The 26,620-nt window shown below is 38.3% G+C and overlaps 1 protein-coding gene and 1 long non-coding RNA gene across 6 annotated transcripts in view; one reads left to right on the top strand and one right to left on the bottom strand.

Moving 5' to 3' along the window:
* Window positions 1–26,620, top strand: part of LOC109401345 (synaptic vesicle membrane protein VAT-1 homolog-like) — a 209,701-nt gene that overhangs the window by 75,157 nt on the left and 107,924 nt on the right. For all 5 annotated transcript variants that reach the window (XM_062852957.1, XM_062852955.1, XM_062852960.1 and 2 more), the window contains exon 3: window positions 310–786. In XM_062852957.1, coding sequence (XP_062708941.1) covers window positions 461–786 — 326 coding nt within the window. In that variant the 5' untranslated portion in view covers window positions 310–460. The remainder of the gene's footprint in view (window positions 1–309; window positions 787–26,620) is intronic.
* LOC134288358 (uncharacterized) lies at window positions 15,320–21,734 on the bottom strand. Its single transcript, XR_009997919.1, has 2 exons — window positions 21,599–21,734; window positions 15,320–20,685 (listed from the first exon to the last, which is right to left on the bottom strand). It is a non-coding gene; the product is annotated as an uncharacterized LOC134288358 (long non-coding RNA).

Here is a 26,620-nt window from a genome sequence, read left to right as displayed (position 1 = left end):
CTGTGAGAAGGTGGATCGAATAATTGCTCCAAAAGGAAACAAACAAGAATTATCAGCAGACCAATGCATCAAGTGAATGTTTCACCACATAAGGTACAAATTTCGAGCAACATCGCTTTAGCCATATTTATAAATATTTACATCGTATTCAATATTCAAAGAGCTTCTTCTCTTTCATGACCAACTACCTTATTTTGGTCTTGAGTCTCCATTTGTTGTCGATGCCGCCAGCAGACACTTCCGTTTGATGTTGATTAATAGGCTCTAATTAATTTTCTTTTTCACACTTTTGCCTTCGTTTACTTGCAGCTATAGGAGCAAACCGCCGGTTCGAAATACGTGAGATACGCTTCCCCGGGCACATCGAGAAAAGAGCACCAGTTAAAGTAATCTTTTCCCCCAAATAACAAATAAAAAAAAACTAGCCACCCCAGAAAAAAAAACCAGAATCGAAACAAAAATGACCGAAACAACTGAAGCTCAAGTTGCCGCCGAGGTCAAGACCCCCTCGCCCACGGCAGAGACCGCAACGACGGAGGCACCGGCAGCCACGACCAATGGCCACGCTGAAGAGCAGCCCGCCTCCGAGCAGAAGCCCACGGAAGAAACGAACGGATCGGCCACCGACGACAAAGCCAAATCGGAACCCAAGGAGGAGGTGCCCCCGCCCAAGGAGATGCGTGCCGTCGTGCTGACCGGTTTTGGTGGCTTCAAGAACGTCAAGATCCTCAAGAAGCCAGAACCGGCCCCACAGACCGGCGAGGTGCTGATCCGAGTGAAGGCATGGTGAGTGATGTTTTTTTTTTATTTAACTGGGATATGTTTTATTCTTTTATTGGTGTGCTAAGTGGTAGGGCTGTTTTAACGCGGAAAAAAAGCGAAGAACAACCGATGAGCGTATGGCTTCGATGGAAAGTGTTAGATTTTTCAATCCGCGATGAGGCTGGAGGAGATAAATGACACTAGGGGCACATTTGAACCCGGCTGTTTATGCATCATTTGTCATGAATTGAAAGCTTCCGAATTGGATGCAATTTATCTTCCTGATCGTATTTTCGACAGCAGAGAAAGGGATTGATGTGTTTTGAGTATCCGTCAATGGTCTACAAGTGAGTCTCGGGATTTAGAGGTATCATATAAATTAGCATAAGAGTTCTTAAAGGAGAAGGAAATGATTTTTGACACATTTTAATAGCATACAAATTATACTTATGTATCCCTAATTTCTCCGGAACAAAAAAAGTTTTGAGAATGTTCGACCAGTAAAGGCAAATGCAGTGCTTGGCGTGCTACGCTATTACTTGTAGAATGAAAGTTCATAGCACGTTTTCGCCACCAAACTAGGGTGTAAAGTTACTTCGTCATATGCGCTAATTCCCGTCACATCAGACAAAAAATAGCCAATCATTACAGATACCTATTCCGACTTACTGTCTCATAAGATGGATGCAAAATGATGTAGACTATCGATAAACCAGCCTCTTTAGCCCGGAAATCGAATAATGGGGTTTTCGACCTCATTTCTGGCACTGCATGTGAACAAAATTGAGCATTACCTAAATTCACAACGAAACGTTTTCGTCCACTTCTTCCATCTGAATCAGATACCTTATTGCGTGAACTTGTTATTAATAGTGATTGTTGTGAAGATTTTCTGCCGGTAAGTTGATTTCACTAGTTTACAAAATAAAATGAAAGTCGTGAACTTCTATCAATGACCAAAATTTTTGAAGCACAATTTAGCACTGATTTCAAAACCGTGCCTTAAAAATTTTTAAGTAGAGCAGTTTTTGAGTTTTAGCTCAATATCGAGTTTTACAACTTTTAAAAATATGGAACTAACTAAAATTCAAATATCTTGCGTTTTGTTCAACCAATTTCAAATATTTTTCCATAAATTAAGAGCAGAATACAATACCATTCGATTATCTGAATACAGGTTTAGCGTCAGATTGATGAAATTCAAGATATTGGCGAGTTTGAGGGGCAATCTCCTTAAATTTTAGCAAAATTTTCAAAAATATATGAAGAAATGTATTTTTTCCAATAAGAAAAAAACATTTTAAAAATTCTTTCACAACGTTTATTTGACATATCATATGTAGGCGAAGTGCAGTAACAAAATCAGCTCAAGCATTGATTACGGAGAATGAGATATGTGAAGTAATTGACTTTGCTTAAAAATAGAACAAAAATTGATTTCAAATCATCAACCTTGTATGAAAAATCGAAAAAAATTCCGCTCTACTGTATTTTTTTTCCTTCGCGTTTTCGAACTCAGGGTATGATTCTACACCAAAAATGATCATCAGCTTACCGTGTTCAAAAATGCTGTAAACTAGTGTTTTTAACGAGTTTACTGCACCTAGTCCAGCGCCAATTTCCGGCACCAGTGCCGAATTCCCAGAAAAATCAAATGCGAAATCACTTCGGCACCCATCTTTGTGCTGACGAAGTGCACCCATCTGCATGTAATAGTTGTTTTGAGCACTTATGCGGCTTCAGAGTGAACGTGTAGCTCATTGACTGTGGATCCCGGTGCGGAAATGTTGCGGGAGATGAATACCCATGGAAGTGCGTTTGGAAAATATGCGCAAGTGATACATATTTTGATTTGTTTTGCTGTGAGGTGTCGGAACTTGAAATTGCCCAAGTAGTTCGATACCCTATTTCACGTTTCAAATGTCATTCTACTCCACTTACGAGATGAGAATTTTTCTCATTGTGCATACGACAAAGGCAAGCCGCCAAAGCAGCAGCTAGCCGAATTGTTCTTCATTACATTTCGCCAGATCCACTTGTTGAACCAACCTTCAATCCACACCGCACAAAAGCGCTGTTGCAGTTCATAGTTGGATTTCACTGCTGTAGAATGCAGCAAAAGCTGTTCAATTAATTGAATGAATCAATTTGTTACCGTCGGCTGAAATGTAAACAATAAGTTGTCTTCGTCTAGGGAGGATGCAACCAAATGTGTGCGTGGATTTTCTGCATACGAAACATCGTGTTTCACAACCACGAAGCAGGGATGGGAACACTCACTTGCAAAGAGTTGCACTCACTTGCTATTTTCTCAGCTCAGAAGCGTGCTATCACGGAACGGTGTATGGGTGACTTTTGCCTTGTGTTTTTGTTTAAAAGTTTGTCGAATAAAGTAGAGCTCGAACACGCATAACAAAGTTTTACAAATAGTTTTATGAAAATTTTCAGAACCTCCATAAATCTAATTGGACTTCAAACACTGTTACATGAGAAATACTGAAAACTTTGGGTATCCTTTTAGATATTAATTTGCATGAAGTACAGGTTTTTGGTTATAACAAAATATACTTTTGTTGAAACAAAATTTTGACATTTGTTCTGGACCGTAGGCTATGGACATGCCCTCCTCTGCCCTTGGAACTGAGTTTTCTTGTATTAGTAATTCTCGCTAAATAACGAATAAACCACTATCTCGCTAGCTTGTAGCAATTGAAATAGTTTGTCTTCAAAAATACGTATGGTTTATTCAAAAGCCAATATTATTAGCAATGGACATACACAATAACGTTATTTGCATTAACGTTTAAAAGAATTCAGAAATTTTAGAAATTTCTTCAGGGATTTCTATGAAAATGTCTCCGAAGATTTACCCTGGAATTTCCACGAAATATTCTTCCAAATCATCTTGCATGATAATCTTCTGAGATTCTTCCATTATTTTTTTTTCAAAAAATTTTTCTTGAATTTGAGCAAACATTCATTTAGGGATTCCTTCAGAAATTCCTTCTGAGATTTTTTCAGACATGTATACAGAATTTTCTTCAGAGATTCCTTTGTTTCAGCGATGCCTTTAGAAACTAATACATAATTTGTCAGAAAATGTTTCAAAAGCTCCTTAGAAAATTGTACTGTGGTTATTTTGGATTTTTTTTCCAAGGGTTTCACCAGAAATTCTTACAGCAACTTCAAACTTTTCCAGAAATTCCACTAGGGATTCCTCAAGAAGTTTCACAAAAAGTTGTGTAAGAAAATTGTCTATACGTTTCTGCAGAAAATTCTCCAGGGATTTCTTTAGACAATTCTTGTGAGATTTTCCCTTATTTCGGAACTTGTCCAGATTTTTTTCGAATAATCCTTTTGAAATTCCTTCAAGCATTCTCTCAGGCGATCTTTCAAGGATTTATCCCAAAACTTTCTCCAAGGTTCATGTCAGAAAATCTTGCTGGGATTTCTTTGAAAATTCCTCGAAGGACTCTTTTTGAAAAAATGTAAGAACCATTCGGGAATTTTCTGCAGGAATTCATATAAGAATTGCTCTAGGGGTTCTTACACAAATTCATATCTCCAGATTTTTCTCCAGAGGTTTCTTCACTAGTTTCTTCAAGGACAATACTCTTGCTGAAATCCATCCTTGGATTCATTTAAAAAGTCTTTCACGGCTTCCTGAAAAAATCTTCCAGAAGAAATTATTTCAGGGACTCCTTTGGAAACTTGTCCTAGATATACTTCAAAATATCATCCATGAAATTCTAAAGAAATTCAGGCTGAAATTCTTTCACAAAATCTTCTTATTGATTCCTTTAGACCAGTGGTGCTCAGGCTGGAGGATACCGCGGGCCAAATTTACAATTTGGGATCGACCTGCGGGCCGCATAAAACATCGATGTAGTAAGGGAACATCCATAAATTACGTCACGCTTTTAGGGGGGAGGGGGGGTTCCGTAAAGTGTGACAACCCATACCAAATTTTCAGAGGTCTCATACAAAAAGTGTGACATAGGGGGGAGGGGGGGTTGAAAATGGGCAATTTTTGCGTGACGTAATTTATGGACGCTCCCTAAGAAGAACAATTCTAAAGCATGTTTATTAAAAATCTGAACTGTTCAGAACTTGTGTGAGGGACAAACTTTATAATCTATTGCCCTTCGTGGAGTTCAATTTAGATTCATACGTTTGGTTGAGAAAAACGTTTGAGCTTCAAATTGGAATTCAAACAAACAATTTAGAAATTGCCCCTAGAATTGCCTTGAAGCCACTTCAAGAACTTGTCAAGCAGCTTTTACAAGAATTTCTTTTGAATCGCTTCAGAAAGGTTTGCTGGATTTTCTCTTGAAATTTCTTGTGGAGTTGCTCCAGAAGGTTCTCGAGATATTTCTTGAAGTTTCTTTTAGTTTTTTTCTGGAATTCTCTTGGAACACCTCCAAGAACTTCTCTTTGGAAGTTGGAGCCTTTGGAACTGCCCTGAAGTTACTTCAGGAATTCCTTATTAATCGTTTCCAAGAATTTCTCCTAGAATAGCTTCCGGACTTTTCCGAAAATTTTCCAGGAGTTTCTTGAAGATTTTAGTAAATTCTTTTCATAAGTCTCTTCTAAAGTTGATGAAATACTTCATCATTAAATTTCTTCAAAAATAAGAATTTTAACAATTGTTTCCGGAAGTTTCTTCAACATTATCTTCTAAAGTTGCTGCATAAGTTGCTTCAAATTTATTGTTCAAATTTTCCTCAGGAATCTTGTTTGTAGTTACTCCTGAAAATTCTCTTTTTGTTGCTCGAGGAATTTATTCTAAAGTTGTTTAAGAAATTTCTGTTAGAGTGGCATCAGAACGTTTTTCTAGGAGATGCTCCTATAATTTCCATGCAGTATCGCCACAACTTCGTCATTGAGTTTCTTCAGATTTATTTTCTTCAGGATGATTTGAGTTTCTCCATATATTTCGCTTAGAGTTGCCTAAAATTTTTCTCCAATAATGTTTCCTGGAGTTTCTCCAAAAATGTATCCAAAAGTTTCTCCAAAAGAGGCACAGGAGACGCTTTATGAATCTCGCCTGAGATTTTTTCTTTAAGTTCGTTCAGGAGTTTCACTTGGACAATTCAATTGGATTCGTAAGTTTTGTTTCGAAAAATGTGTGAGTCTTATAATAGAAATTTAAACAAACAGTAAAAATTAAACAATATTGGCAAATAAATAAAAAAAATCGGGTTAAGTACGGTTCCTTTGAATTCCACTAAGAATTTGCATCCTTTGACAGATACGTATTTCGACCTCAACTGTAAGGTCGTCTTCAGTGTCTTGTACTTGACTCGAGTCGAGTCAAGTACAAGACACTGAAGACGACCTTACAGTTGAGGTCGAAATACGTATCTGTCAAAGGATGCAAATTCTTAGTGGAATTCAAAGGAACCGTACTTAACCCGATTTTCTTTTATTTACAGATATTCCCCTAACAAGCCCAGGTTAATCATCATCAATATTGGCAACTAAGTTGAGATTTGTTGAGAATTTTGTCAAAAACTTCGTGCTTAGTGTTTTTATGTCCTTCGGAAAGGCGAAATGTGAAATATTTGCACAGCGTTGCAGTCACTGCGCTTAAAAACTGCAACTACTTTTTTAATGATTCAAGATTACATTTTTAACAAACTTTCATTTGATTCGTACCACTTATAAATAACTATAAGCTAGCTTCGTCACTTAGCTGAAATGCCGAAATATTTCGGAGTTGCGATTTCAAATCTTACCAGAACGGAATGTTCTTTTTGTTTATTTATCATTTAATTTGTGTTCAACACTGTGAAAATTGATCAGGATTTTTTTTTTATTAAAAACATTAATCATTAAAATTTAACGAGTTATTTCTAATTATCGTTCAAAAATTTCGATTCCTCTTAAAGTACTCCGCGGGCCGCATCTTAAGAATTGGAGGGCCGCATGCGGCCCGCGGGCCGCAGGATGAGCACCACTGCTTTAGACTTTGGAATGTTCTCCAGAAATTTCCCCAAGAACTCCTTAAAAAAAGTCTTGCACGGATAGCTTTCAAAAAACCCAAAAAGTTCCATGGATTCCTTTAGAAAATACTTCATGGATTACTTTGAAAAAATCTTGCATAGATTGTTCCACAAATTCATCTACGAATTTCTTCGAATTTTTTTTTCATAGAGATTCCTCTTGAAATTTTTCAAAGCATTCATCGAGAAAACCTTTTATGAACTTTATCAAAATACTCCATAGGTTTTTTTTAATAGAAAATGATTTACGGATACATTAACAGTTAGAAATTCTAAAGATTCCAAAGATTGCTTAAGAAAATCTACAGGAGATTAGTAAGGAAATTACCAAGATTGTTTCAAATTCCTTTAGATATTCCTTCAAAACATTTTTGTTTCAGAGATTGATCCAAGGATTTCTTATAAGAGTCTTAGAAAATCCACAAAGGATTCCTTCAAAAAATTTTCTACAGATTCTTTCCGAGATTTTTATAAGAATTCTTACGGAAAGGCTTCCATGTATTTATTCAGGGTTGTTATTTAATCTTGAACGGACTTTTCGAGCCCTCTAAGCAGAATACCCTCTTCGAATGGGTGTAATCAGTTTCGTACCTTTTAATTCCGCCCTAATTGCTAATTTAATTTTTATTTAAGATTTTAATTGGGGGATTTCTCCAGGATTTGTTTCTAAACATATCTCAAGCGGTTGTGTTAGGTATACCACCAGGAGTTTCCAGGATTTCTTTTCCCTATTGGATTTTCTTTGGAAAATCCATCTATGGATTCTTGAAATATTCCTGTTTTTTCAGAAATTCTTTCAAGAATTCATTTAGAATTTTATTTAGATTTCTTAAAATTCCTGCTAAAATTCCTTCAGCGATATTTTCGGAAAAATCTTTAAACACTTCTTCAATATTCCTAGAAATACTTCAGAAATTTTAGCGGGGATTCCTTTAGAAGTTGTTCTGGCGGTTCCTCAATGAATTGCTTAATTGATTCTTTCAAAGATTTCTCTAGGAATTTATCCATATGTATGCGTTGAAATCGGGTACCTTGACTAACTAGCTTAGATTTTACAATTAAAGCACTGGAAATAATTTATCACACACCTTGTCATTAATCTGCCGAACCATTACAATGACCTTTTTGTTGAATATGCTACAAATTTTGAAAATCAATCAGCCCTAAACGATGGTCGTCATATTTAAATGGTCCCTTTCATGGATAGTGTAGTCATCAAGAGCCATGCGCCTCCATATGTGTCTCAATCTCCTTGGAAACACTTGGCTGATATTAATATCACCAGTAAACCTTAATTGCAAGCAAGAAAAAACGGAAGTTGCCAAATATTTCCCGTGGGTTCCCCGTGTTCCCCGTGTTCCCCTATTCAACCTAACTGTTTAGTGCACTGAAAACGAAAGTGCAAATTGCGATGTTGTAAAAATGCCCAAGCATCTTTAACCACAATAGTTTGAGTGTGGTCAAAGCTTCCTCTATCCTCTCTGCCCTCCTGGTAAGGACCATCCAAAACTGCAAATTATCAAAACCTATTACAAAAGTTACCATGCACTGCGTCGAAGTCCAGCACATACCGGGCCATTTTCCCCAGTGCAACAATGCCACTAACAACAATAATGCAGCCGAATGGTGTGGTATTCGCAAGCACACGCACACGTAGGTACAGAAAACCGCACAGGCTGGAAAGCTGACCAACCACACCGGAGAAAAAGAGCATCGAAAAATCTTTGCTTGTGCGAAAGTGAAAATTTTCATGGATCGTTAGGTCCAACTAACTACCTACAACAACACAACTGGCGCGGCGTGACGTGGCGGCGGGCGGCGTGATAATGGTATAATTTAAAAGCTTTATGCAGTTGAGGGTACAACTGCCGCGCTGCAGGTCGACCGCATGCGCCGTCCGCCGCAGTAGTATGACCATAAATTGTCCACACGTGTGGTACTGGTGATCTGTTGGGGATTTTTTTTATTGTTATTACATTTCGGGGATTAACCGTTGCCGATGAGGAATTTTCACACAATTTGATGAGCGTTGTTGTTGTAAAGCTCCAAATAACATTTAAAATATCTATAGGTTCGAGGGGGTCCTTAGAACTAACAGAAATCTAAAGCCTAGATTTTTAGGTTCTACAATATAACACATAATTGTAAATAGACAACGACTTCCCATATAGCTACTAATTACACAAGTTTAGAGTTTCTAATTTGACTGATGCAATGGAGCATTTGCACTGACATAAATGTGTAGTTCAGCAAAGGTTATCACAAACCAAGCTGAAAACGAAATGAATCGATCATTTGCTGTGTTGTTATCAACGATGGCACGCGAAAGTTTGTGCAAAAAGTTGTCTTATCTGCTGTCGTCGCGTCGCCTGCAGCCGCAGACGGAAGTGTAGGCACATTCGTAGAAATTTGCGCAACGGGTTAATTATAATGGCTACTAACGGCTGGTTATGCACATTCAACCAGGTCAAATGCGCCTTTTTGATAAGTTTTATGGGCTCGTTAGGTAGTGATGCGCTGTCTGACTGATAACTGCACTGATTTGCTGATTTGAATGCTCAATATACAGATGATTCACGTTGAATCATTCGAAATAAAGTGTCAAACTTTGACGCTTTTGTTTTTTCTTGCATGAGATTAAAAAAAAACTGTGCTTGTAAGCTATTTAAAGCTTACAATAATACCAAACATCATAATTCTGATGACACTGATTAGCTATTTTGGATAATTTTCTAAAAACAGTTGATTGATTGATTGATTTGTCTTTATTTAAGAGACTTTCAGCTCTTGGCTGGTTCGTCTCTCAATAAAAAAAATAGTGTAGTATATTCTCCTTACTTACTAACTCAATTTAAGTAATTCACGTCGCTGTTTTGGCTAAAATAACATAACCGCATTGGTAAGATCGTAATTTCATCACCAGCCAGAGTAATAATCAAAGTACAAAGAAAAACTCATAATTACAGTCTCTAAATGAATCCGCCAAAATGCTACAGGAATTTCTGTCATTCAAGCAATTTTCCTCTTTACTAAACAATGCTCCACGCCACCCTGGAAGGGACAAGGATCCACCAGTCAGTCGGTGACGGTGCCATCGCGAGCCAAGACAATTTATATATCCTAGGGACCTAGGCAAGGCATGATTCCTTTTCGTCACTCTTTCCACCACTTGTCGTCTGCAAAGTGCACCAAATTGTGGAGGACCATCGGGAGGCAGTCAGTCAGTCTGCGGTTCTGTCAGGTTTGGTCCGTTTCGTGTCAGCAGACTAGACTAGACTAGACTAGACAATAGTGTGCACCAAAGGACTTCGCTCGCTATTACCGAACGTCCGTCGGTCGTCGACGACGACGACGACGACAACGACGACGAGACGCTACGGTTCAAGGCGAAACACGCCATCCGGTTCCGTTCGTTCGTTTTGGTCCCACAGGAACAGGCAACTACTGATGAATTTTATTTTTTTCGTACGGTCTTTGCGCTCTGGGACATAAACACTTCCCGCTAAATTGATTTAATGGACGATTCGGTTTAGGTCTATGCGGTACTGTATACATGGTACTGATTGAACTCGCTTTTGACTAAAGCGAGTTTAATTCTAATCATTGAAATTTAAAAAAAGGCTTGCAAACAAATCTATTGAAACTAAAACAGTGATAAAATATTAGCAAATCGGGATTTTTTATTCTCTTACCCCAGAAAAACCTGAGGCATACCTTCTTATGGCAGAATGAAATCTCCAGAAACTTAATGCAAAAAAAAACGGATGAACGACCACAACGTCGTTAATCATCCAAAGTCGAAGGCAGAAAAATACATTTTATAACACACACGTATACTGTTTATTTTTTCAAAAATTACATGGAATGAGCTCACCAATAAATATCCATCCCAGTTCCATCGAAAAATATAATCGACATAAATTGAGAGGCTCTTGTCATCGATTGATATCATAACCGAATTCTATTCTTTCTGCTTCATTGGAGGAGTCGTTAAGGGAATTCCTGGAGAATTCCCTGAAGGAGTTTATGTTGTTATCCCTTGAGCAGTCGCGTCTTCGACTACCTGCAATGGCACTACGTTACTTCAGGGATTACTCCAAGAATACCTCCGGAGATTTCTCCAGAAATAAGCCTGTAGGAAACCTTCCGAAGATTCCTCCAGGCATACCTTCGAGGATTTATCTGAGGGTTTCTCCAAGAACTCAGAATTCCTCATAAACTTATTTTGGGAATTCCTGCTAAAATTCCTCCAGAAAATCTCCAGTTCCTAAAAAAAAATCTCCAAAAAAATCGTCTGGAGATTCTTCTAGCTATTCCTCTTAGGGTAGATTCATTCACGATCTACATCGAGAACTATTCCAAGAATACCTTCAGACAAGAATATATTCTCAAGAATATATTCCAGGAAACCTTCCCTACAACCTTGTAGGGATTCCTCCAAGAATTCCTCCTGGGGTTCTCCCGGGAATACCTCTGTGAAATCTTCCTGAGTATTCGCGTAGAATATACCAAGAATTTCTTCAGAGATGCCTCCTAAAACTCTTTCGGGGAATCTGTCGAAAGATGAAGAAAATCATTCAGTAATTTTTACACGAATTTCTCCTGAAATCACTCCGAGAGTTCGTCTGACAAATCCTTCAGAAAATCCACCTGGAATTCCTTTAAAAAACATTCAAGAATTCCTCTGAGGATGCCTATTAAAGTTTTCGCAAAAATCTTCAGGGGATTTTGTCTGGTAGTTTCTTCAGGAATTTCTCACAAAAGACCTCTTGGAATTTCTGGAGAAATTCCTTCAGAAAAGAGGTCGAGAAGTTTCTCCGTGAAATCTTCTGAGAATTCTTTAAAGAATCCTCCAAGTATTCATCTAAGAAACTTGTCATGAGATTACTCTTGAAATTTCTACGGGATTCCTTCAGATAATTTCTAAAACATCTCCAAGAATTTCTTTTAAAATATTTCAGGAATTCCTCCGACGAATCCTCCTGAAAATCCTTATAGTGTTATTTTCCATTCATCTGAGGGTTCTTCCAAAGTTCTTTAGTAATCCCTCCGGGTTTAAATTGTCTGTGAATACCTTCAGGAATTCCTATGGATATTCATTCAAAAATTCCTCGTCTAATTTTCTAAGAATTCTTCCTGGAATTCTTTCAAAAAACTTCAAGAGTTACATTGAGGACATTAAGAAAAACACAACAATTATTCTGGCGAGTCCTTCGGGGATTTTTCCAAAAATTGTTCATGAAGTCATCCAATCGTTCCTACAGGAAATGCTTCAGGGATACGTTCAAGAAACTTTCCGGAAATTCCTTCGAAAATTTATAAAAAAAAATCCTCCAAGCACTCCTTTGAAAAAAAAAATCAGCGGTTATTTCGAGGATTCTACCGGGAATTCCCTCAACAATCGTTCCTTCGAAAAATAACTCCGGTTTCCTTCAAGAAGTTTTTCAAAGAAAAACTTAAAATGTCTAAAAAAAGTTTTCCAGAAGTCGCTCTGAAGACTTATTCAAAAATTTCTCCAAGGACTCTTTTCAAGCAATATTCAACAATTACGTCGGGAATTGTCTTAGGATTTCTTCCTAAAAGTCGTTCAGGAATCACTCCAGAAAATTTCACGAGGATTTCTTATGGAATTCCTCTTGGAATTCTTCCAAAACATATTCAGCAATTCCTCCGACAAAACTCTCAAAAAATATTTAGTAATTACTTAGGGGATTCCACCGAGAACTCCTCCAAAAATTCGGCAGGCGCTCTTCAAAGATTCTGACAGAAAATCCTCCGGGGATTTCTCCAGGAAACCTTCTGGCAATTCATTCATAAATGTATTGAAAAATACTCCAAAGACTGCATTAAACATAAAATCATGGATTCCTCGGAGAATTCCTCCAGAAATCGTTCACTAATTTCTAAAGAAAATTCTCCTATATTTCGTCAAAAATTTTCTCAAATTCTTTATCTAAAAATTCGTAAATTCCTCTAAGAACACTTTCAAAACAACATTCAGCACTTATGATGGCGACTCCTTCAGGAATTCCACCAAAAAAATCGTTCAGGATTTACTCCAGAAAATTTCGCGGGGATTTCTAAAAAAAAAACATTCATAAATTACTCCGGGGACTCCTCCGGGAACTCCTCTTAAAATACGTCAGGAGTTCTCCGTAGATTCCTTCAGAAAATCTTTAAGGGATTTAACCGGGAATTGTTATGAAAATGAATTCAAGAATTCTTCCACGGACTCCTCTGAAAAATATTCAGCAAATAATTTGAGGATTCTTCCGGGAATTCTTACAACAATTCGTTCACGAATTTCTTCACAAATTTCTCCCGTATTACTTCAATAATTTTTCAGGAAATTTATGAAGAAGTCATCAAAAATTTCATCCAAGGAATTTCTGCGATTAAACATTCTGCGATTTCTGCGAAACACATTTGCGATTACTCTAGGGGAATGCCTCAAAAAAAAAAAAAAAAAAACTTCCTGGGAAAAAAATTCGGGACACTTTCTAGAATTTTCCTCATGTAACTTATTTAGAATTATTTTTGAGAATTCCTCCACAAAATAAGTCTTCCGAAAATTCTTTCAAAACTGTAACTCAGGAATTCCTCCGAGGACTTCTTCAAAACATTAGAGCAAATACTCCGGGGATTCTTTTATAACGACCACCAAAAATCGTTCAGGAATTTCCTTAAAGACTCCTACAGAAATTTCTCCAGAGATTCTACCAGGAAAACTTCCGCCACTCCTCCGAAAATATTTTTAATAATACCTCCAAGAATTCCTTAGAAAAGCATTCAGCTACTGCTTCAAGGATTCCTAAAAGAATTCATCTAATAAAAGCATTCAGGAATTCCTCCTGAAAATTCTCCCGTGTTCATTTAACATTTTTCCTCCAACATTTGATTTGAACACCTAAAACATTCTGCCATCACTCCGGGCATACCTCCGGAAATGCCTAAAAAAAGTTCAGGAATTTCTTCAAATATGTCTTCCTGATAGCCCCGGATTTTTTTTCGGGAATTTTTCCGAAAGCTTTTTAAGGATTTCTTTCAGAAACTCCTTTAAAATCATTTAGAATTTACCACTTGGTTACCACTTGGAATTCCTTCAACAAATCGTTCAGAAATTCCTCTGAGAATTTCTTCAGGAAATACGTCCAGGGACTCTTTCAGGAATTTCTTGTTGGATTCCTCTGGGATTATTTACGATAATACCTTCAGAAAATTTTCCGGGGATTTTTCCAAAAAGTCTTCCGAGAATACCTTCAATAAGTCAATCAGGAATGCATCCGAGGACCTCTCTGAAAATTATTCAGCAATTACTCCAAAGATTCCTAGAAAAAACCGTTCCAGAATTTCTCTGAAAAAGTTTTGGTAAATTACTTCAGCAATTTTTCTGGGAATTCCCTTTGAATATCTTTAGGGGTTCCTCTAAAAAAATCTTCCGGAAATTTCTGTAACAAATTTTTAAGGAATTCCTCGCAGTCACCAAACGCAATCAAACGACGATATATCGCTCTACATCCGACGTTTCGGTGCGTTTGGTGACTGAGAAACCAAAATACTTCGCCTGCTATAAAGAATCTTGATAGCACTCTACGATTCCTCCGGTGAGTCATGCAAAATTATTAAGGGATTGTTTCCGATTGATGTACATACATACATACATGTAAAAATAATCAATAAGCAAATAACAGTTTGACTGCTGACGTGACCATGTAGATGATGAAGACTCGAAAGACAGGTCATAAATGAATCCAAGAATGAATTTCCTATTATCAGTATCCACAATCGGTACATTAGTTCCTACTTTTCCACCGAAAAAAATCCCTTATCGCGTAGTTCCCCGCTTATCGCATGACGAATGGTTCCATTCTGCCAAGCAGAATGCAATCGATGACGGTCTGTCTGTCTCCTGTCTGTGTACCTACCTGCAACTGTTGTTCCATCATTAGAGTAAACACCATTATCGGCACGTAGCTACATGCAAACATGGTTTCCTCCAAAAACCGTGACGTTCCGAAGAATCTCATAAAAATGCAATTCAACCATCATCATCATCTTGGTGGAATCATGTGAGCTAAGTATGCTTGCTTGCGTATGAGTGCACATACTCTTTGCGATATTATTATTACGATGAGGGGATTAGTGTAAAGTGCGCTTAACCAGTAGAAGAAAATTACGAATTTTAAGGTAACATCACAGAGAACAGACATCCAGGCTAGAACAAATTTCATTCAGAAAGTTGTGTAAGGATTGAAATCTTCACTTGAGTAAGGTTGCAAACCAATACACGATGACAACACTAACGCCGCCAAACACCATATTGCCACAGTCAGTGGTGAATTGAAACATTTCAAGTGGTGAATTAAGTTAGTATGGGAAATTAACCGATTGCAGCGCCACGCTATTGCCACTTGTGTTGCCGATTTCAAATGGCCGTTAAATTTCTTACACAGCTTCGGAACTGGACTTGGATGTCTGTTCTCTGTGGTAACATATTGGATTTTGTTCCCAACCTCAATATACAGAAGATGAAATCATCCTTTTCCCTACAGCAGCACATTTCACGCCGAACTCCCTCTACTCTGCACAATCAAGTCCCGAAAGGAATGTGGAAGATAACGACAACGAACGAGAAAGAACCATGCAGCATAAGATATTGGATTGGCAAAGTGAGATGAAAAAGTGCCTTCCCGAAAAAAAACGAACTGAACTCAACAGAACCAGGAACAAACTCAAATCATATATGTGCGACATAACCTCAGAAAGGAAAAGGAACACATGTGCGGTGCACATGTGCCTGCGACCGACCGCTCGTCGTTCGTGTCTTCTTGGTTCGGGCTCTAGAGTACCCTGAACCCCGGCTGGCTCGGCTGCTGAAGAGGTTCTACTTATGTTTCAGTCGCTCGGTCGTCGAATTCGGCGGAGAAAAATGAATAATAATAGATAAGTTTTCCCATTTTGTTCGGAATTTGCCATTTGCATAGTACCCATCTGCATGGAACCCATGGCGGAAGAATCGATAGTTGGCGGAAGGGGTTTGTTTTTATCGATTGGAAGGAAGTCCTTTGCGGGGAATTTACAGTTCGTACAGTTCCGTTCCGACCGATGATGCGATGATGGTGTGTAGGTAGCTGTAACACAGAGAACAGACATCCAGGCTAGAACAAATTTCATTCGGAAAGTTGTGTAAGGATTTGAATCTTTACTTGAGTAAGGTTGCAAACCAATACACGATGACAACACTAACGCCACCAAACACCATATTGCCACAGTCAGTGGTGAATTGAAACATTTCAAGTGGTGAATTAAATTAGTATGGGAAATTAACCGATTGCAGCGCCACGCTATTGCCACTTGAGTTGCCGATTTCAAATGGCCGTTAAATTCCTTACACAGTTTCGGAACTGGACTTGGATGTCTGTTCTCTGTGGCTGTAATATTGTTGAATGCTTCCGCGTGGCCTGCGGCCAAAAGCACTAAAGCACTTGGCACTTGGCAGAGAGCATCTTCTTTCTGTTGGTGCACACAGTCAGCGCCACACAATAAAATGTGCTTAATACGCCTAATGAATATAAATTAGATTCTTCCCTTGAAATGAGGAGCCGGGGATGCGCACATACCGAAGAAAGGCCATTTCCAACCGCTTCGTCTCTCGTTGCTGGTGTTATCATGTCTTCTTTGGGTCGACCTACACACATGTGTTGAGTTGAGTTGGTACCAGTGTGTGCAGCAAAATAGTTTGCACTAATATAATACACCTTCATTAAATGTAAAATTTCAGTTGAATCAGAGTTTTGCTTATTCTGCAAGCTCTGCATATATCAAACTCAAATATTCCAATACATACACTATGTCACTACTTGACAATTTGCAGGAAATTTCGACAGCTCTGCATGAGCAAAGCACACTCTAGAAAATCAAACGAGCCAATAATCTTCTAGATCCATAGGTATTTTTAATTATTGTATACTATCACATTGAGGAGCTCTTGTAACATCTTCAATCAGACAATCTTCCGCATTTTCGTTGGCTCATTCTTCATCTGTTTCCAATGAAAAAGTCAATTTTCATTTGTATTTTTTTTACTAAGAAGCAACTTCTAAAATAAAATACATATGAGTCAATTTAACCCTCTAATACCCTACTATTTACTAGCCCCATTTTTGTATTTTTTCTTGCCAATCAAAACTTTTATATTTTGAGCGGATATTTAGGACTGTTCTGTATATTTCAAAATGGTTTTTGGTGTCTTTTAAAACGTATCAACATTTTTGAAAAATCATTGAGAAATTGGTGTTTTGGTCACCTTTCAGATTTCATTGTATCTTTTGTATTTAATCGCAACAATTCGCGTGTTTTAATTTTTTCCCTAATCATTCGATTATTGTAAAAGAGTTTCAGGAAATTTAACACACACTTAAATGATTTTCCTAAAAATTACACGGACAATAAAAAATTCCATGAAAAAAAGTAGAAATAAAAAAAAACATAAAAATTTCAAATGTTTTCATCTTAAAAATCGGTATACCAAATAGGCTTGCAGGAAAAATATGAAAGTGTAGGGATGTTCCAAAAAATTTAGAAAAATTAAAAACCAAAATTCACAAAATCTAGAATTAAAAAGAATTAACTTCCAAAACATGTTTAAATCGATTTTAGGCGACGAAAAATTACATTTAGATCAGAATCACAAATTTGGGTATAAGAGGGTTAAGGCGACAGTTGAAAATTTCGATGTAATGTAAACAATCTACTTTTACCTCATCCCATGCAGCGGACGCTGAGGAGGAAAGTCATGCATGCTCTTCAACTACCTGCGAAGACCACATTACCAAGAAAACTAATGTATGCTATAGCAGTACAACTAAACGGCATTCGGCCAAACAATCCGACATTTAGTCAAATGGCATTCGGCCAAGCGGCTCTTCTTGTTAGTTACTCGATGTGGATAAAAGTGACATTATCGCTTGAGTTCATCATTCATTTTCGTTAAAACGGCGTTCGAGCAAATGATCCTTCCGGCCAAATGGTTTTCGGTCAAATGACCCGGAACATATGTAGTGAAGTTTCAGGGCTTATTTTTACCGGGGAATTTGGAATATTTTTGACGAAATGTGTGGATTTTTTTAGGATTTCAATATTGTACTTTGAAATTTATCGTTCGAAACTGAATCAACAATTCTTCGCCACAACACTCGGCTCGTGGCTACAGTCCTCTATCCTCGGCCTCGTCCCACATTTGCCAGATCGTTCTGCACGCTGCCCTCCAGGTCTTGTACAAGCAAGCAATACTTTTTAGTCAAATAGTCCGGAAGAGGTTCTTCAGACTATCAATAAACCAAAATAAAAGGTATTAGGTTTTATGATGGTTTCCAAAACCTCCAAATAACTTATTGGTCATCAAAATGTTACTTAGGTTTGCAAGGTTGTTTTCCGGCATTCTCACAACATGCCCCGCCCATCGTATCCGTCCAGCTTTTGCTACCTTCCGTATGTTATGTTCGCCGTAGAGTGCAGCGAGCTCGTGGTTCATTCTTCGCCGCAACACATTGTTTTCCTGCACAACGCAAAAGATGGCCCTAAGCACCCGTCGCTCAAACACTTCGAGTGCTTATTAATGTTTTGTACATGGTACACTTGGTGCGAGGATGAGTCTTTTTCGACCGCAGATTCTTGTGGAGCCCACTGATGATACGTCTTCGTATTTCGCGGCTAAGGTTGTTGTCTGCCGTTAATGTGGACCCGAGGTAGACGAAGTGCTCAACCACCTGCTAGCATGCACTTCGTTTTCGACGCGTTCGCCGTGAGTTCGATCTTTGCTGCTTCACGTTTAAGGCGGGTGTAGAGTAAGGTGGGGCAAAAGTTCGACCTTAGTTGAAAAATCAATTTTTCTCAAAAAATTGAAGCAGATAAAAATAAATACGTGTGGTGATTCTACCATCAATGAGCTAAAATTTTGCTGAATAGAGTTACGCCTAATGTCTTTTCAATTTTGAGTTACAACACCTTTTGTATGTGTGCGTCTTATTCGAACTCTTGCCCCACCACTGGGGCAAAAGTTCGAATCTAGTGTTTGTGAAATTTTGCTAACCGTAGCACACTATGTTGACACTTTGGTAATAGAAATACCTGAAACCAATTAATATTTGATGTTGGAACTGGAATACACTTTAAAGTTCGATCAGGATTTAACCCAAATCAGGGTTAAATTTACTACACCAAAAATTAGTAGTTTTCCGCCAAATTCAGATAAAACAACAAATTTTTTAAACTTTGATCGCATTTTCTCACTAATTCCATTATTTTTAGAGATAATATGTACATTTTACCCAATTTTAGGTTTTTACCTGAAGTTGCCACATGACTCGAACTTTTGTCCCACAATTCGAACTTTTGCCCCACTATGTGTTAAATATGATTTCCAAATCTTTTTTGCAAAAAGTTATACATGCTAAAGCATCTTCAAAATATACCTAGTTACGCCCCAAAATAAAATATCGAATTCTATTTCATTACATATCCATTCCATGCGTTGGAAGGACCTTCGCATATTACAATTTTTTGATCAAAAACCAACATTTAGTCATAACTTTTCGAAATATTGATCAATTTTCATAATTTTTGGAGTGAAAGACTCTTTTTCAAAAAGGCTTCGAACAACCTTGACACCCGAAAGAAATAATTTGAATTGAGCTCAAAAACTTCAAAAGAAACTCTTGCCCCACTCTACTCTACAGTTCTGATACCGTTCCAAATGTTGTAGCAATAATATCCATGTCATCCGCAAAACAGACAAATTGGCAGGATTTCGGGAAAATCGTGCCTCGGCTGTTGAGCCCGGCTCGTCGCATAACACCTTCCAGGGCGATGTTCAACAGTAGGCATGAGAGTCCATCACCTTGTCGTAGTCCCCGGCGAGATTCGAACAAACTAGATAGATCGCCCGAAACCCTTACGCAGATTCTTATACCGTCCATCGTCGTTTCGATCTATCTAATAAGCCTTCCGGAGAAGCCGTTTTCATCCATGATTTTCCATAGCTCTCTGTGGTCGATACTGTAGTACGCCGCGCCGCCTTGAAGTCAATGAACAGGTGGTGCGATGGGACCTGGTATTTGCAGCATTTTTGGAGGATTTGTCGCATGGTGAAGATTTGGTCCGTTGTCGAGCGGTCTTCAACGAAGTCGGCTTGATAACTCCCTCAAACTCATTAACTTTGGGTGAAAACGATGGACGATGATCTGGGATATCACTTTGTAGGCGACATTCAGAATTGTGATTGCTCAGAAGTTCTCACATTCCAACTTGTCGCCTTTCTTGTAGATGGGGCAAATGACCTTTTCTTTCCACCCCTCCGATAGCTGTTCGTTCTCCCAGATTCGAACTATTGGCCGGTGCAGGCAGGTGGGCAACTTTTCCGGGCCCATCTTGATGAGTTCAGCTCCGATACCATCCTCACCAGCTGACTTATTGTTCTTGAGCTGCTAGATAGCTTCCTTAACTTACCTCAAAGTTGGTGTTGGTTGGCTCGTTGTTGCTCCCTGCTATGCTGACGTAGTCATTTCTTCCGCTGTCTTGATCCTCCCTGTCTGCGTTCTCCGTACCATTCAGGTGTTCGTCGTAGTGCTGCTTCCTCCTTTCGATCAGCTTACGTCCATCAGTGAAGATTCTCCTGTCCTTATCCCTGCCCATTTCGGCTCGCGGCACAAAGCCTTTGCGGGATGCGTTAAGGTTCTAGTAGAACTTTCGTGTTTCTTGTGAACGACGCAGCAGTTCCATTTCGTTACATTCCGCTTCTTCCAGGTGGAGCTTTTTCTTTCTGTTTCTGCGTTCTTTTATATCGCTCCACGTTCTGCCGGGTCCCGTGCTGCAGCATGATCGCCCTCGCTGCTTTCTTTCCTTCCAAAATCTCTCTATACTTAGAGTAAGGTGGGGCAAAAGTTCGACCTTAGTTGATAATTCGACCTATATCAAAAAATCGAAGCAGATAAAAATAAATAAATACCGTGTGGTGATTCTACCATCCATGAGCTAAAATTTTGCTGAACAAAGTTACGCCAAATGTCTTTTCAATTTTGAGTTATAACACTTTTTGTACATGTGTGTTTTATTCGAACACTTGCCCCACCACTGGGGCAAAAGTTCGAATCTAGTGTTTGTGGAATTTCGCTAACCGTAGCACACTATTTTGACACTTTGGTAATAGGAGTACCTGAAACCACTTGATATTTGATGTTAGAACTGGAATACACTTTAAAATTCGATTTGGATTTTACCCAAATCAGGGTTAAATTTACTACACCAAAAATTAGTAGTTTTCCGCCAAATTCAGATAAAACAACATTTTTTTTTCAACTTTAATCGAATTTTCTCACTAATTCCATCACTCTTAGAGATAATATGTACATTTTGCAGAATTATAGGTTTCTACCCAAAGTTGCCACATGACTCGAACTTTTGCCCCACAATTCGAACTTTTGCCCCACTATGTGTAAAATACGATTTCCAAATCTTTTTTGCAAAAAGTTATATATGCTAGAGCATCTTCAAAATATACCCAGTTACGCCCCAAAATAAAATATCGAATTCGATTTCATTAAAATTTCATTCCATGCGTTGCAAGGGCCATCGCATGTTACAATTTTTTGATCAAAAACCAACATTTTGTCATAACTTCTCGAAATATTGATCAATTTTCATAATTTTTGGAGTGAAAGACTCTTTTTGAAAAAGGGTTCGAACAACCTTGACACCCGAAAGAAATAATTTGAATTGAGCTCAAAAACTTCAAAAGAAACTCTTACCCCACTCGAACTTTTGCCCCACTTTACTCTATCGTCGAACAAATCGTTAGTTTGGCTCCGTTCCACATACCCAACGTTGGTCTCCTCTGCGTTGTTGATGGCTGCTTTTACCGTACCCCAGCAGTTCTCGAGAGCTCGTCTTCGTCCGCCAAAGTTCCTCAGAGATTCTACGCGTATGCGAGTGGCCAATCGATCACTATTTTTCATTTGAATTAGCCATTAAAAAATTGATCGATTGAAAGCAAGCAGAGTGTTTCTGGGTGTTTCAAGCAAGAAACCAAAATTATTCTACCTATCTGCTGTATCGATCCATCCAGCAAACAAAGTTGAACTTCCCTCGTAACTTAACTGCTTCCGTGTTCTTCCCACACGGTTGGACCTGTTGTAGTTTTCTCGTCAGACAACATCCTCTTAAGTCCAAACACCAGCCAGCAAGCGTAGCGACCCGGCCTGTGGACCTCGCAACCGAAAGGGAAGTTTTATGTTCGCTCGGATAAACACACATATTAAAGCCCTACTACGCGGGCGAACATCGGCGGTCGTCGTCGTCAGACTGGCAACCAGAGCAGGACTATTTCTTCCTCCAGAGGTTGTTTTCGCGTCGTCTCTGGATGCTACTGCAGCCACGAGGAGGAAAGATTCACTTTTTATGCACTTTAGGGATGCTGCTGCTGCTACTGACAACTCTGGAGCATCATCTTAGAAGACACGAGAGAAGCAAGCAGCAGCAACGAAAGGAGTCTGAGACCCTTCCCTTGCACAATCAGAAGTTGCCTGCTTGCTTGCCGGTTGGCGTGGCAGTGCAGTGTGTTGGTTGATCGTCTAGAGATGATAATTTCTTCGCCCAGAGATGGTAATAAAGTTAATGTTCTTCTGGCTCGACAATGTTGATGTGTTGTCTGGAGTCGTTTGCACTCGTCGTGTGTTAGTTGGTGTCATCGTAGGACGTTCGACGACGGAATTTATAGTAGGATTGTGTGAAAAGGGGGAAGATGAGAGTAGCGAGTTGTTAACCCTTTCGGGAGCGTGTTCAGAGGATGGGAAGTTTTATTTATTTTAATTTGTATTCACTTGCTACGGCGAAGTCGCTGTTGAGGCGTGCAACTGTTTCAACTGGTTCAACACCAAAACAGTTGTTTCTATGTCAAAAGGTCATATGAGGGAACCATTGACCGAACGGCAGGCAGCCGCCATGAAATCTTATCTCTCCCGCCACCATCAACATCGGCCCTCATCAGACATAACATGGCACAATAAGTGCTACAATCAATCAAACATTATTCCCGAACAATGCGACCCTAATCCAGAAGCTCCAGAATTGATTCAGTAGACAGCATCTTGTCAGCCCTGATCTTTCAATTCAGTGCGGCAATCATAACTCAAATTGTCACAAAGCCGGCCGGGCCTGGCGCACATGGGAAAGCAGAACCGCTATATTTACGAATGCAGTATGATCCCGCAGCATTGCGGCGCGCCATCGAGTCCGTATGTCCTTGAAGTCGCATCGCTCTGTTATTTGTTCACGGACAAAGGGAGCCCGCTTATCTTGTGTGACTCCGGCGGCGTTCACGATGATCGCTGACTTTTTGGCTGTCGGCAGCCGACTGCGGGAGTATTACGGGGCAGAAAAAAAGATCCGACAATTAATCAAATGAGATTTGTCTCTCCCCCTGGTCCCGGTCCAAAGTCAATTAGGAGGACGACTCGAATTTGCTCGCCTAGCGTACGGTTGCATGTACGGTGAGCATTGGCGTAACTGGGATATTTTCCCAGTAGGGAGGTAGAAATTCAATAGTATATTCGGCTGAATAAAATGTGTATCAACTTAGACAGAAACGTCACAGGCTGACTGACATTTTTGGCAGTTTTGTTCTTCAGGGCGGGTTTTTGTTGGCAACAAACAATCCTCAAAAATTTTAAAATTTACGTAGTACCGAAGAAGTATCGTAAAATTATGGTGATAATAAAAGCAGAAATTAAATGCTCGAAATCATTCCTTCCCTGTGGATTCATAAAAGTCGTAAAGAATTACGCGTAGATATTTCTGGTAGAGTTCCTGCAGTGAGATAAAATGAAAGTCCTACACAAGTTTCATGATAATTTACGTCGAGGAAATCCAGAGAAACCCGAGAGGAACATTTGACCTCACCATAGAGAGACTTTTTAACTTATTCCTGGAAGAATTTAAAGAGAAGTTTCTGATCTTCTCAGAAAAATGAAATCTTTTTAAATTTTTGGTAGATTTTTAAGTACTACTAATGTTTTACTTACATTACCATTCCATTGACAACACAAAAACTCTCGTAGAGATCTATACTGCCAGTGGAAGCATAACTGTCCCAAGTGCAATTAAGGCAATATTGAGATTTCACAGCTTATGAACATAGATCACTGGGTACTATCATATAGGAAAAAACCCTAATTAATCCACCTAGCGGTGATGGCGCCTTTCTCGTGCCTTCGAAACCCTATTTCAACAAATCTCAAATAAAATGTTGATGAATATCGCACTTTCAAACGTTTAACAAAAATCCATTTCATGGCACCAGATATGATTCGTGTAACTGGCTTTTGATGTTTGATCCTTAAACTTAAAAAAGGCCGCTATCCTTTATTTTGAGCCGCTCTTTTGGATTTAAGTCCACAATCTTGGATATTATTGTCACCAGTTTTGAACCCTAGACTTCTTCCGCATACCAAATATACCCATACTGCATGGCTTTAGAGCCTGAAACTCCATTAAACAACCGCCTTCTTGAACTTGGAGACATTATCATTGATTTTAGACCTCCATCTTGGATATTCTGCCCCGCCATTTTTGGACTCCGGACTGGACATCTGCTTCATATCAAATATATAAATATTTCATGATTTTGGATCCTGACATTTTGACTTAAGGCAAAAATTGTGAAAATATCTTGAATTTTGTTACGCCATATTGAATATTCTGGTCGCCATTTTTTAATCCAGACTTCTTCCCTATGCCAAATATACCACATTGTCATCTGGAATTTTAGGCCGCCATGTTGGATTGTGGGCCGCCATCTTGGAAATTTTAGTCGCAACTTTTAGACTTCGGATATCTTCTCCACACCGAATATACTCATATAACATGGCTTTAGAGCCCAAAACACAATTAAAATGTCGCCATCTTGAATTGGGAGCGGACATCTTGGATTTTAGAACACCATCTTGGATATTCTGGTTGCCACTTTAGGACTCCGGACATCTTCCCCATACCAAATATACCCATACTGCATGGTTTTAGAGCATAAAACACCAATCAACAGCCGCCATTTTGGATTTAATACTGAGCGATTCCAAGCAACAGCATCAAAATTAAGGAAATTTTTTAATTCATGATTTTCTATTGAACTGAAACTTTGCACAGTTTTTCAGTTCCATTTAAATCGCCATTTTTCGATATCAAATTTTTATTTTGAATCACGACTAACTTTTTAAAAGGGTGTATGTGAAAATGGTTCAAAAATATTCAAAAATCTGCACAGCCAAAATGGTTCGTTCGATTGCTATGAATTTTTCAGCAAAGTTAGATAACTAAATGGTGATTCCTAAGAAAATATACACTGTGAAAAAACATCTTTTTTAATATTAAAAAATATCATTTTTGTCACAAAAACTCAAATATCTCAAAACCTTATCTTTTTACCATCGTAATTTTTTTGGGAAAGACGGTCCATTGTATTAACAATCTACCATAAAAATTTGGTGATGGTAAACTAATAAACAAAAAAGTTATAACATTTCAAACATTTCACTATTTTCACATTTGGTAAATATTTTTTTCTGTGTAAATTATTTCGGTCAGAAATCGCAGTTTGATGCTGATTTTATTGTTCAGCAAAGTTAGATAACTAAATGGTGATTTCTAAGAAAATATACACTGTGAAAAAAAATATTTTTTTAACATTAAAAAATATCATTTTTGTCACAAAAACTCAAATATCTCAAAACCCTATCTTTTTACCAACGTAATTTTTTAAGGAAACCGGTCCATTGTATTACTGCAGTAATTCTGAAAAGTGACGTAAGCGCCATTCAAAATTTCGATATTTTTTGGTATATTATTTATAATATCTGGGGTGAGAATAACACTGTGGTATTCCTGCTGTATTAGAATGCAAGATCTAATCGTAATCTATCATCTTTGGAAAGAAACTTAAAGGATGAGCAAGAGTTTTATGCATAATAACCAAAAAATGGGCCAAAACTATCAATGTCGCTTACGTCACTTTGCAGAATTACGGCAGATTAGCAATCTACCATAAAAATTTGGTGATAATAAACTAATATACAAAAAAGTTTTGACAATTCAAACATTTCACAATTTTCACATTTAGTAATAATTTTTTTTTAGTGTTAATTATTTCGGCCGGAAATCGCAGTTTGATGCTGATTTTATTGTTAATGGCCTTGCGTGAGTAAAACAAGCTGTTTTTATTATGTATTATGTATATTATATGTACAGTAATGTTCCGATTTTATCACGCCCTCCGCGCATTAGTCGTTTATTCATTAATTTGCTGTTACATTTGAGGACAAGTGTTTTCCCTCTTCTTCAAGATGAATGTTGAAAGCGTGTTTTGCAACGTTAAAAATATTGAAATGGGTATAGATGTTGAAGTATATTTCAAAGCATTTTTGAAAAGGGGCGTGATTATATTGTTTAAACAAATGTCGCTGATGGTATGGTGGCATGACTCTCTGCACTTAGCACTTCTGGCAATTTCTCAGTTGTTGTCGTTTTCGAACTTCCTGCGCCCTGCTTTACCGATGATATACAGATGGCTCGTCTGTCAAAGTCTAGACGGCAGGACGTGCAAATGCGTAAATTTGTATTCAATTTGGGCATAACCAGTTTATCTATGGTGCTTTCGGTGAGATTTCGTAACTCTTTTGAACATTTTTTTTCATCAAACGGTCTACAAGAGAGCGTTGAGTTGAAGACCTTTGAGAAAGCGATTGTTCATGTTGTTCGTTAGATTATAATAAACAAAATCACTTATTAGTTTTAACTGACTAGTTTGG

Source organism: Aedes albopictus, chromosome 2, assembly GCF_035046485.1.
Source record: "Aedes albopictus strain Foshan chromosome 2, AalbF5, whole genome shotgun sequence".
Classification (NCBI taxonomy): domain Eukaryota; kingdom Metazoa; phylum Arthropoda; class Insecta; order Diptera; family Culicidae; genus Aedes; species Aedes albopictus.
This window is presented reverse-complemented; position numbering and strand designations above follow the sequence as displayed.